The sequence below is a fragment of the Fringilla coelebs genome (assembly GCF_963513975.1).
Source record: "Fringilla coelebs genome assembly, chromosome: 4".
NCBI lineage: Eukaryota > Metazoa > Chordata > Aves > Passeriformes > Fringillidae > Fringilla > Fringilla coelebs.
Genome location: NC_140032.1, coordinates 37940275 through 37954127, shown reverse-complemented (window position 1 = coordinate 37954127; position 13853 = coordinate 37940275). Strand labels below are relative to the sequence as shown.

Below are 13853 nucleotides of genomic sequence, written 5' to 3'. Positions count from 1 at the left end.
ATTCTTTTTGAGTTCATTTAATGAAATATAGAATTTGCAACTTTATTGGTTCTATAAGAATAATGAGAATACATTATTAGTAGTAAAACAGACATTTTCAGAATCCTGTGAAGAATCTCAAAGTGCTTGAGAGATATGGCAGAAGTAATCTTCAAAGCTCTGAATGGAAGTTCTTTGGCCATTTTGTTACTGTACTAGTCTAAATGTCACATAATACATGACACACTATTACAAAATAAACAATGAAAAATAAGATACACAGTATTCAAATACACACACATACTAAAGGAAACGAGATGGCATGTGAGTCAACACATTTACATTTCTTTCTCACCTCTTGTCTAGCCAACACCTCCATAGCAACTTTTCTATTTTGGTGCTCTCCAAAACCTTCCTCAAACATCAAGCTACCTCTTCAGCTTGCTCCTGCAGCACTTCCCCCTCACCAAGTCTCTAATTCAATTCCAGTGAGCCAAAAGTCATTTGCTTGATCCCATTTCCTCTCTAGTATTTTATCTAATTGGTCTATTGCTATGTTCCAAGCCTACTACCACAATTTGTTTTCCTTCAGATCCACTGTCCCTCTTCCTCCCTTATTACTTGACCATTTGGGTCTTTATTACCCATCAGTACTGGAATTTCTCTGCTTTTCCGCCATCTCCTCCCAGAAGCCTTCTCCCACCCTCAATGAGATAAATGATTGCTTTCATGCCTCAAGGCTAGATGTGTGTTCAGCTCTTCTGCCACCTCTCCAACTCCTGGACCTGCTTTGAATCCTACATTGGAACAAGTTCTCCAGGGAAGTAGCATCACCATTCCTGGAAGTGTTCAAAAAACAAGTAGATGCGGCACTTCATGATATGGCTTAGTGGTCATAGTGATATTCAGTCAAAACTTTGACTTGATGATCTTGGAGGACTTTTCCAACATTAATGATTCTATGAGCCACTTCCTCTGTTCCTACTCTGGTGCTGTGTGAACACGTCTGGCAGGAATCCTCCTGTTAGGCTGAATTCTTCCACTACATATGGCTTTTTTTAAAATTCCTCCAACTCCACTACCTCAGGAGTTATGCACAGAAAACAGACACAGCTTTAGCTCAGTAGTGTTAGAAGAGTCAAAACTGAGCAGAAGCAATATGCAGACTGCAGCGGTGGCTAAGGCCACATTATCAGCATAATGTTCTTTGTGGTCTTTAAATTCTGGACCCCTGATTGCCTGAAAGATTTGCAAAAATAGCTTATGAAACAACCATGAGAAGATTTTAATCTGCATATGCACAACAGCAAGGAAACAAAACTGTTATTTTTGTCTACCTTATTTTATATTTAAAATTTAACCTAATTTTATTGAGTTGAAACCAGGAATTAATGAATTTTTTAAAAAATCCTTTATTCACTCTTCCTCCCCCCAAACAAAGTGATAGTCATTTCAACTTCTTCCTCAAGTTGTAAGTAATAGTGGTAGTGCATATAGTGAATGGAAATTCAGATCAGCGTTTCTCAACTTTAAGATTAATCTGTCTTCCGCAAGATTATCTATTCATCTGCTTATTGACTATCTCTGCCCTGCTTAGTCCCAAGACCTAAGAGGATTACAGAACCTGGTGGCAAGGCTGAAGGCTTGTTAACTTAATAAGGCTGTGGATTTAAAACTGTGTTAAATTAAACAGGTTTTGAAAATGGCTTAAGTCTGCTAGAGTGGATAAGATTTAAGAGTCTCCTTTCTTTATCTAGCTCCTGAGAAAGACCATGTGAGATACAAGGGCACTGGCACACATGAACAAGTGAAGGTCCACGAGACATTGATTTTCTTTTTGCAAGTTCTTAGCTTCAGAATAAAAGCTTCTTCACTACTCAGGGGCACTTTACTACAGTGCAGTGAACTCAACTTTACTGAATTTGTTTAAAATAAGCTTCTAGAACAGCTATGCCCTATATATGCCAACTCAGATTGTCATCTGATTATCTCTATTTTCCATTTTAACACTTTTAAAAGTCAGAAGGGCTTCATTCTTACCCATTTTTAATATAAATTAAACAAAGACTATAACCTAAAGGGCTAAGATAGCATACTAAAAAAGAATAATTGAAGAGACATGCTTCAAATTATTCAGTATGGATGTTCTGCCACCCCTGTGCAAGTAAGACTACATTCCTTCTCTTGGGTTCAGCAGCTTGACAGTGTGGAGGAAATGCATACTTTTGTCTTTAATCAGAGCTTTTCAAAAGCTTGTCTCATAGAACTGTGGTTCACACAAGGTAAAACAGTGGTTCAGTTCTTTAAAAAGCTTTCAATGCACATGTATATTTTGAAAGCTTAGGTGATGAAAAGAGAAAGTCAAGAGAGGTAACATGCACATCTTTCCATTACAAGAAGAGGAAAGCAGAGTTATCTCATCTTTCTAAAACACTTATGCCATGAAATAATCAGTTTTATTAACAAAGAAATGCTAAAGACTGAGGAGCACTTCAGGTGTTACGAAGTCCAACAGGACACTTGATGCCAGGCTTATCTTCTGAGCAGCACTGGCAGCAGTCCTCCACTTAAGAGAGGAGGAGAATTAATATTTAAACAACACTGAAGTGCTTACCTTTGATCAAAATGCATTTATGAATAATAGCATACTTCCCAGCTAGAAACTATAAAATTATACTTTGCACATTTACAGAATATAAAAATGGGCTATCTAAATTTGACTCTGAAAAATCAAGAAATATAGAAAGAACAGCTCAACACCAGAATAGAGCTTTTAGTTCAATTAAAAACAAACAAACAAAACCCAAACAGAAATTCACACCATATTCAAAAAATTAGATGTGGAAGGCCAAGCATATGAGCAATATTTCAAACAGAATTACTGTGAGAGGGATGGAGCACAACAGAATCTTGTTCTCATTTGTAGGAGATCAGACACATCCTTGCAGGTGCTGACTTTTTAATACTTCAAAATTTAAGTGCTTATGCTGGGGGAGGGAGGGGCAGGTGACAGAGGAAATTAATCAAGAACCAAATAAGAGAAGAACAAAGACCTAGACAAGACTTTATTTAAAATTCTTAAGTGTTTCTACTCTTACACTACAAAAACTTTATTTGGACAATAAATCTCATATTTGGGTGCCACAAGAGTAAAATGAGATCCACAACCCAAAGCTTCCAAGGGTACAGCAGATTGCTCATACACACACACCACAGTTGACTTTGGTGTACCTAGCAAGCTCAGATTCTGAGATGCTTTGGGCAGCAGTGTCCATAAATGAAACATTAACTTCTGCATTTCACTCTTCCTTCAACTGGAGAATCCAAATCTGTAGGTTTCCAGACAACATTGAATGACATTTTAAAGATACGTATATAAGCATCACAGGTCTAAAGAATTAAAATTACTAAAATTACTCAATTTCCCTCTTTGGAGTGATTTCCCTTCTCTCCAGAGCATATTTCTGGCTCCCAACAATTTCCTGACATTTTAGAGGATGCAAATGTGTAAACAGACTTAACCAATTGCCACTGTGCTGTCCAGCTCAGGTTCTGCACCTGAACTGCATGGCAACTCTGGCAATATCCACGGGAAAGGGATAAGGGGCATGCTCAGTGCAGCAAAGCTCTAAGCTCCCAGTGTTCAGCCTGACAGTCAGAGGACAGTACTGTCATCTTCCCCTCTATACCTAAGAGAGATAAGGAGCGCAGAAAAGATCACTTGGATGTGTAACCATCCCACCTCAGGACCACTTGCTTTCTAAAATTAATCCAGCTCACCTCACAGCAGCAATTCTCAGTCCAAAAAAAACACCCAAAAATCCTGCTCTCCAAAAAGACTTCGATTTAGTGAAGTGAAAAGTAAAGGATTTGATCTAGTTCAACTGACTCAAGAATTCACTGCTGATTTTCCAAGACGAGTTTTTCTGTCTAACACAGAGGGATCTGACAGGAAATGAGGTTTAACAGATGCACACTTTTCCTCTGTGAAGGCAGTAACGAGGTGTATGCATGAACAGGGCTGACCAGATGATATTTCAGCTTTAATTATTGAGACACACTCTAGCCCACACTAGAATGAGGATATAGTCAGTGATTTAAAGGAGAAGAAGAAAAAGAAAAGGCAAAAAGGAAGAATAATCCCAGGAGGCTAGGCAATACAGTAATATTAACTTATACTTTATGCTCTTCATGTATTTGGCAGATCTTAGTCGAATATACTACAAGGTTGTACATAGTCCACATACCTCAATAGAAAATTTTCTTTCTTATTGTTTATTTTTTGTTCCTTATGTCTGACACAGTCATGGACAAATGGGACACAAGAGGTAAGAAAACTAGATGTTTTCTTTTTCTTGGAAGTAGTACAGTAATATCAGAGGCAGGAGACCGTTTGAATAAAGGACAACAATGGAGCCAAAGAAAAGACCAAGGAAGGTGTTAAGCATATCATGAGGAGAAGGCCAAATGCACTGCAAGGGGAAGTTCACCAAAAGAAAGACAAACAACGGATCATAACAAGTTTCCAGTTTTATTATCACAGCTGCAGTTAAAAGCTTTCTGTTTTCTGCAGTTCCTCTTCACGCACTAAACACTGAAGTTCCATTAAAAACCATTTCACTCAGTTAAAGGAGAGGGGAGAAGAAGGATTTCTAGCTGATGCCACCCCAACCAGCTCTTCACACCATGAATGATGCCTATTAAGCCACAAAATGCATTGCAGAATGACAGACACTATGCACAGAGAAACACAGCAACTGCACTACTGACTGAATTTTCTAACCAGATCCTGGATCACCTATATAAAGCAATTTTATTGGTATTTGATTTTTTTGGTAATATGAGAAAAAAATGCAAGGATTTTTACTCTCTCTAAAAAACTGCTTCCCTTCACAAGCCCATTAAAAGTAACGGCTTGAGACTTCCCTTTTTATGCAGAAGTTTAAATTTTTGGAATGATCAAAGCTTTTTGAGTAGAGCAACTCACTGGCCACATTAAAGTGGAGGAAAAAAAGACACCATTTCATTTCATGTAGGTGGTTTTAAACAAATCTACATAAATGGAGGAATATTAAACTGGAAAATGAAGGGAAATAGAGATAGCCCTCTTTTCCACATGAAGACACAAAAAAAAAAAAAAGCTTGTAAACAAATTAAAAAGGGATTTCAGATTTCAGTATCAAATGTAAATAATGTGGACTTCTTTAGTTTATAGATTAATTTACTTCAAGTCTAATTGTTTTCTAAAAAAAGGGATTACACTAGTTTGACAGCTATTTCATCAAGCAGATTAACGTTAATTGGCAGGTTCAAGATAGCTATGCAGGTTCAAGTATGGAATTAAACATTTCTGCATTATCAACACAATTTACACTGGATATTCTCATTCTTTTCAAAAAACACTCAAACCTACACACCAGTGTGCCAGTTAGATGCAGATTTCCCTAGCTGAAGGGTGGACTATGACTTCCACAGATGTTTCAAGTGTCTGGCTTTTCCTCACTGAGGTATTCATGTGATTTCCTATTAAACATTCAAACAAAATTAAATCCTCTTAACAATGTGACACTAAGCATTGCACCGTCTTTGGGACAGGAAATGGATTATGAACAGTTCTCCAGTAATGTGGAAGTCAATGATTTAGAGTTAACAGCAGGATATACTGACCTCAGCTGAGACTGTGGAACCATTGTAAAACAACCATGGATACATCCAATATTTTAAAAAAGTCAGTGTCTGCCCTGGAGAGCATAAAGTCTAAATAGTGAGTCACACAAAGAAAGTACTATCAGTCATATCTGCAGATGGGAAACAGAGGCACAAAGAGCTTTGAGTGACTCTGTGCAAGGTCATAAAGGATGCCTGTAGCAAAGCCAGGAACTGAGCCCGGAAGCTCTCAATCCTAGCCCAATGCCTTTGGATACAGACACAGTTCTTCCTTTTGCTTATCCTCCTTCTCTATCTAATTATTTCTCTCTGAAAGGGAACACATTAACACCATGAGAGTCAGTCTACTTTCCTTTCATATTTATGATTTCCATTAAATTTTCTCTAGTTTCACATAGGATACAACAGTATTACACAGAAGTAATACTGTACAGAAGTAATTAAAACTGTACAAGAAACTCTAAACGTAAAAGCAGAATCTGGTATCTCAGCAAGCATGAAATGAAACAAAAGCATACATATATGATTGGCAAAGACTTTGCAAAATATTTTCTAATAATCACTCCAGAGCATGAATAGGTGTCTATCTCCAGATTCTCAAATGTTACTTGGGAAATTCCCCCCCATTCTTTCTTCTTTCCCCAGATGTATATGCTGAGCATGATTCCATATGGTATGGAATAACCTTTTGGTTGGGGTGGGGGGGAGGGTCAGCTCAAAATCAGGCACCATCAAGTAATGATTCTCCAGCCTGTGATCACAAATAACAGTCATGAAGCTAACTGCATTAGCCACTGTTTTTTGCATATTTCTACAACCGCTTTTTCCTTTAAATAGGTATACCTGACAATCTGATCTATTATAACAATGGGAACCTCCTCTAAGAGTACTCCTCCAGCAGACTTTTACTGATACATTTCTTTGTATTATTTTATTCCACTAACTCTTGTTCCTACATGATTTAAACACCTGTTCCAACCTACACCTGTTGCTATGCTTGGTGATCACCATATGTATTTACAATAATGTAAAGTTATTGATCCATGAATGTACATTTTCTGTCCTATTGTTATCTTCTAGTCTAAAAGGTTTCTTTTGATACTTAAGTTCTGCCAGGATCTTCATAGTCCAACAAGTGCCATGACTACAAAAGCAGCAGTTGTTTTGGCTCCTGTCAGATTTTTGCAACATGCTCAACAGCCAAACTGTGAGAGCTACACTCTGAGCTCTCTTCTCCAGGGTGGTTAGGATAAAAGAAAATTGATTGCTTACATGATCCATTGAGTCTGAGAGAGAAGCCCAACCTGCTGAAATCCACATAGACCAGAAGGTGGCCCATTGTCACTACTGCCCCAAGATGTGTGGCAAGGTCAAACACCATGGCTTCGGGTGGAAAACCTGGCTCCATTTATTTTCCTTTTGCCATTACAACTGTTTCAGCAGTTCCAAGGCGAGTCTACTCAATCATAAATGCAGCAGTAGGGACACAGGAATTTAAAATTTTGTTATTGCTTTCCTTGTTAAACAAATATGAAAATAGATGCATGGATTTACACGACAGCACCACTGCTAATTATTAGCAGAAACTCATGAAATGATCTCCTGTTAGTGGGTCCTTCTCTCCTCCTCAGTGTAAAAGAATTTATCACAAACAACTCCGATGCTCAGGTACTAGTGGCTCTAGCCCTCCTTAGCACCTAAAGGAGCATTTTCCAATAGCCTGTAATGATTCTTTACCCTCATTTCAAGTCGACTTCACCGAGAATGGTATGTCCAGAGTTTCTAGGGGCTTTCCAGAATAAAAATAACCAAAAAGAGGAAGGCTTCAGGACTTTCACATTGCACTGTAACATTTCCTGATAAGATTTTCCAGTGACATACAGTGTAGTATACTCAAATTACACTGTCAATTCTCACTCAGCATAAGTACCAACTGTATCAGGAATGGCCAACTTTTGAGCTATTCATGCTTTTCTCTTGTTAATGGAGATCATTTGAATTCTCTTAGCTTTTCCTGCCTACATTTGGTCCAGAAAATAGCTGAAAATCTTATTATGAAATATTTTCAACAGTGATGAGATTTCAGACTATCTAGACAACTCTCCTCTAGATTCTGTGGAAAAGATAGCCCTAACTTCAGAAAGTTGATCTATAAACAAACTAGAAGGAGACTTAGTATGTCTTAGGTAAATACAAATTCCAAGGAAAAGTTAAACATGGATCATCTTAAATCTGTCCAAGAGAGAACAGCTCTCCAACATCTAGCAACTTATGCACACAGCTACATGTCAGACTCCAGCAATAAGCATATCCTTGTAAAACTGCCATAAGGAACTTAGGATAATTCTTGTCTGACATACTCTGTAAAAATGAAAAAATTAATAACATGAGCATAAACATAAAAGGATGGACCCTAACATTTTTGAATACTCTTTTGAAGGCAACAAGGCTCATGTGATCATGCAGTCCCTCCACAGCCCAACTTGCTCCTGATGACCAGTTACAAGCAGATTTGACAGTAGGCTGGGGCTCTTACAGCTCTTCCAAGCTGTCAACTTACCTGAAGGTTTTCACTTGAAAACAAGGAGAAAAGCATTAAATTTGCATCCATACCAGAAAGGAAGCTGCAGTGTGTGTATAACTGTTTGATGTCCCAGGCAAGCTGGCTGCCTGGGACAGAACTGCTGAGCAGACAGCAAACACAAGTTTTCCATCAGGTGCAGTCCAGCCAGTACCAGGGAAAGGCACAGGAGGCTTTATGCATCAAAACAGCAGGGGAACAAAATAGGTTAACAACTTGCACAGAGCAATTGCCATTGTTACAGCAGTGAAAGCTTAGAGAGGTTACAGAAAGAAACAGGTTACTCTAGTGGGGGACATACTAGGCACAAGATTTGTTAATCCCCACCACCCACCCAGCTCCATTAGTTTTAAGACTCAAGGAACCATTTGTTTGTTTATTGCCATGTGTCACCACATACATACAGAGAATGCAATATAGTGTGCAATTACAGGGCTGGCCACTCCACAGTCATTGATACAGTTCAGGAAATCATGCTGCAGTACATGCTGTATTAACCTTTTCTGAAAATTATGGCATTCTCTGAAAGGGCATTTATGAGCTTAGTATTACTTCAGGGTATAAGCAGAATGTTTATGACTTGACAGCCTTCATCCACATTCACTTCATTTAACATAACAGCAACTTTCATTTACTAGTTCCCCTTCAGCAAAATTAGTTTAGGAAATCTGACTCTGCCACTCATCTAGAAACAGATTTTCCTCTTCAATTCCCAGGGAGGAACTGTATTTGCATGCATCTTTATGTTAGAGTTAGTAAAACAAATAGGGCATTCATTTCAACACTGTCCATTAAAGTAGCATTTTGCTTTCTGGACTTTTTTTTTTTTAAACCACTTTCCATATAGAAAACAGAAAAGTAGTTTATATCTCCACCTTCTTATCCATCAAAGTCGGTTCATGTTCTTAAAGATACTGGCTTCCTAGTAAAAAAGGCTCTGGACAAAGTGGACAAATGATGAGATCATCATCTTTTCCTGTCTCCCAAAGGAAAGAAGGCACAAGAATGCATGTGAAACTCCAAAACCAAAGACAGAACAAGACTTAGTGTAGAACACTAAAAACTATCACTAATATACGAGTTACTGCATGAGGAATGCATATGGTCACAGTTTTAGTAGCACACGGTACAGGATAAGCTGAAGCAACCTTCCATGTGTTATCACTTTCTACTCTGCACAACATCTGGAAATGCAAATGTTGCAAAACAGGATATTATAGAACATAAAAAAAAAAAAAAGATAAAATATTCCATATTCAAGTTATGTTGTCTAATAAGGCTTTGAGAAACTCTGAAGCACAGTCTTTCATGCACAGCACTGCACCAGAAACCCTTTTGGAGGAGAAGCAGTCTCTGAAAATACAAAGGTCAACACAAAAATATATAAAAACAACCTTATTTACAAAGGTCAACACAAAATATATAAAAAAATTTTAAGGGTTTTTTGTTTTAAGTCGAAGAGCATTTGCAAATGCAAGGTATCATGAAAAACACCTTAAAGTTCTGGAGAAGACCAGGCTGGTTTTGATATTCCTGATGCTTCTTTGCATTACTTTTTAGGGATTCTATGTTCTGGAAAGAAAACTCACCAAAACCACAAAAACAAACCACTAACAGAAAAACCCCACAGATCACCTTCTCACCAATTAATGTATATACAAAACAAAACTCATTAGCAGGAAGTGAGTTGATAATTATAATTTCTGTATTCTAAAGTAAAGAACCTAATGAGCTCTCTAGCAAGCAGAGAGAGCAATATCAACTAGTGGAAAAACAACTGTATTTTAAATCCTTATGTAAACTTAAAAGGTGTATCTAAGATCTTTTGGAGAGATTCCAATCATGTCAAGTACATCTGAGGAAAATCAGTGTTAGGCTTCCTTCACTGGGTAAGTAAACTAAATAATTTAGATACCCTTCAAAATAAAGACTAGTCCTGCCAAAAATATGTTGAAGTCCTCCTTAAGACATTTCATAAAAATCTAATAAACTCTACAAGACAGAAACCACTTAAACCATTCAGAAACTCTACTTCAAACACAGGAACTCAAACAAACTGGGCAGCAAAACCTTTCAGAGAAGCTGCCTTGCTTTGTCATTAGATAAAACAGAGCAAGGTCTGTCATCTCATAAAATTACATTTCCTGACACAGGTTCTCAAATGAATAATCATAAATGAGGCTACTGAGTCTTGATTATAAGGTATGACAGAGTCTACAGGTTGCACAGATCTTAGGAAAGAACTAGAGTATATAAAGACGGCAATGTCTTCCTATCATGGTACATACAACTTCCAAATCCCCTAGAAAAAATACTTGAGGAAAAAACTAATAAAGAAATTATGAGGACTAAGAGTACAAACAACTTAGCAGATTGTAGGAATTCAAAAATTTCTTTTTGAAGGGAAGGAAGTAAAAACTTAGAAGCCAGTGGCAAAACTTCTCTGCTTATGTTTAACATTCATTTTGTCTAACTTAAAGGAAATGTACTGATTGTAAGGAAATGTACTGATTGTAAGAATAATTTCAGAAAGTGCATGAGCCAAAATGAAATCTCTAGTCTTGCAGCTGACAAACTAAAAACAATTTCAAATGTTCTTCACAAGATCTCTATCCTTAATAATAGCTTAACTTAAGCTTTCCACATAAGTTACCTTACTCTATTTGACTGTCTTTGAATTGGACAATTAAGGATTTCTTCTTCTTGCCTCAAAAACTGAGAGTTTCAATTAGGAAGCATTATTAATATTTATGCAACATTAAACCAACATTGATAGGAATACCAACATGCTTTGCAAGATAGCTACAGAAATTCTCAAAATGACATTGTTTTGCTGTATTAACTATCTGACTGCCCTTATCCCAAAGCAGAGGCCATCAACTCTTTTGAAATGGTGGAGGAAAAGACAGGAATGCAACAAAATACTGTCATTACGTGGTACTTACCCTAACAGGAGGGCTCCGTGCTTGCACCCTTTGCTGCTGTCCAACTTGCGAGCTCTGCAGGTCCTTGGATCCGCAGTTAGCTACAGTGGTGATGGGGACCCTCAAAGCGTTTGTGCCGGCAGTCCCACCGCCGGCGCTGGGTTTCCGAGGCCTCTGTTTGATGCCATCCAGTAGTCTAACAAGCAAAATATTACTGGGGAGCTCATCAACACCGCAGTCCACTAAAGTCCGGCACTCGGGACATCGCAGCTCATTGCGAGAGCTCACAATGCCCAGCAGGCAGCGTTTACAAAACGTGTGTTGGCAAGGCAAGACTTTTGCAGAAGCATCAAGGCGTTCTAAGCAAACAGGACACTCCAACAGATCCAGCAAAGCCGATTCATCCATTTTCCTTGTATTACTTAACCAAAAAACAAATCTTTGCAGAATTTGTGTGTTTTGAGCACTGCAAGGGTATCATGTTACATCCATTCCTCTTCTGACTGTGCTCTAAAATTTTTTGAGGGAAAAAGGCATTAATAAACTGGAAAAAGTCAGCAAGACCATTTTATATGACAATGTTCATGCAAAGAGCAAAATAAGAGATCACTAGACTAATTCAATAAATGAAACATGAATACAGTAATAGCAATCGACATTAATGTATCTATTTATTTAAAATACTTTAACAAATGCTTACAGCTAAGGTTTTTAACTTCAAGTCCCCACACATTTCAGTCCGAGTGATTTTATTTCCTCAAATTATTCTAGAACAAAGAGCTATCCCCAGCACAGCAGTATTAATAAAGCTTACTTTTCATAGTTCTTAATACATCAGTCTCCCTGAACATCTGAGATTAGCTTTCTTTCACAACAAGAAGATGTTAAAGGTAACTACAATGGGGTCCAAAACCACACAGCCTACACCAACAGAGCATAGCAAGGGGAATTACATTTATGCCAACACTAAACCAACAGTGAACTACGTTTCTACCCTTTCTATGAAAACTGCTGCAGCACATTACACAGCTCAGCCTTAAAAACAGCGTCCAGCTCACAGGGTTTTAAGCTTACCGCAAGCACTGACAAGAGGGTTCATTACAGTGCCGCCTTTAAGAAACGCTTCAAAAACTATCGCGAAGTGATTTACAGCAGGAAGTGCTACTGCCATATCGTTAGGACAACACGAGAGCTCCGTATGCAGCCACAGAGGCAGGGGCGAGCCCCCGGCCAGCTCCAGCCTATATAGCGACGGACTGGGAAAGGGAGGGGGGAAAAAAACCCAAACGCCACTGGAGAGCCCCCCTAAAAAAAAAACATTCTGCGAGAAGTCACACCAGGATGCTTCGCGGGCAGAAAAAGGCTTGCTGACCTCGGCAGTGCCCAGCGCCGGGCGAAGTTGAGCGCCCTCCCCCAGCCCCCGCAGCCTCCTGCGGGAGCGGCGCCCCCGGCTCCCCGGGCGCCCGTCCCGCACCTACCTGCTCTCGGGCTCCGCGCCCGGACCGCCTCCCCGATCCACCGCTTTATATTCCCCTGCTCCCCGGGGGAACAGCAACCCGCAGGCGGGCGGACACCGCGGCGGCGGCGCGCAGGGGTCCCTGCGAGGACACGGGGCGAGCGGGGACGGCTCCCCGGGAGGCGGGGGCGGGCGGGGGGCACGGCGCTGTCACCCCGCCCCAAGGCGCTGGGCAGAGGGAGGGAGGGGTCGGGCCCGCGGCCCCTCCGCCGCACCGCGCCGAGCCGCCCCTCGGGGAGCGCAGGGGTCCCGGGGGAGCTCGAGCGCCGCCCCCTCCCCGTACCTCACCCGGATCTCACCGTGTGGCCGCGCCGCCCCCGCTTTGTTCCCGTGAGGAGCCGCCGCTGCTGCCGCCGCCGCCGCCGGCCCCACCGCTGCCTCTCCCGCCGCGGCAGCGCCGAGACTCCCGTGCCCTCCCCGCCCCGCCGCGCAGGGGCCGCTGACGCGAGGCGCGGCACCGCCCCGCCCGGCACCGCCCCGCCGAGGGGCCGCGGGCAGGGAGCGGGGGCGGGCCCGGCGGGTGCCCAGCGGCAGCACCGCCCCTCGCGGGCGGGGACGGGGCGCGGGGCCGCCTCGTCCTCCCCGCCGTCCGCACCTCGCTAGGTGCCTCGGGCAGTGGCTGGGGCGGGGGGAGAGCGCAGGCGGCTTCCTGGGACAGGAGGAGCAGGCGCTTCCCCCCTGCCTTGTGCCTTGGGGGCGGCCCGGACGGGCACCTGGGGCTGCCACCGTCTGCATGGGGGCGGCGGGGAACGAGGAAGAGGGACAGAGGGAGGGAACGAGGGTGGGTGGTCGCTCTCTCGCCCGCTTCTCGCAGGGCTGCCCCCGCTCTCTGTCTGTGGTAAGTCGTACCCGGAGCTCCGGCCTGCGGCTGCCAGGCCCCACAGAAGGAGGAGCCGCGGTGCCCGGAGCCCGCGGCGATCCGCCCAAGGAGACTCCTCATGGTGGGCGGGCTTGTGCGGGGCGGGGGACCCTCCCTGAGCCTCCCCCGGCTGTGCGCCCGCAGCTGCCGGCGTCTCGGTGGGACGCGGTGAGGCCGCGGCGGTTCCCGCTCCGGGAGGTCAGGGGCCGCCGTGCTGGGCACGGGCCGGGAAGGAGACGGGGCTGCCGGGTCGCGTCCATCGCTGCCCTCGGGTGCGGCTCTGCTCCCTCGGGCCCTTGCAGCACGCTTGTGGTAAGGTCGAGTGCA

The 13853-nt window shown here is 42.1% G+C and overlaps 1 protein-coding gene across 1 annotated transcript in view; it reads right to left on the bottom strand.

The window, feature by feature from the left end:
• SH3RF1 (SH3 domain containing ring finger 1) overlaps window positions 1-13056 on the bottom strand; it is an 83349-nt gene extending 70293 nt beyond the window's left edge. The window contains exons 1-2 of the mRNA XM_084204311.1: window positions 12967-13056; window positions 11173-11661 (exon numbers count right to left, since the gene is read on the bottom strand). Coding sequence (XP_084060437.1) covers window positions 11173-11559 — 387 coding nt within the window. The 5' untranslated portion in view covers window positions 11560-11661; window positions 12967-13056. The remainder of the gene's footprint in view (window positions 1-11172; window positions 11662-12966) is intronic.
• Between the last annotated feature and the right edge of the window lie 797 nt (window positions 13057-13853).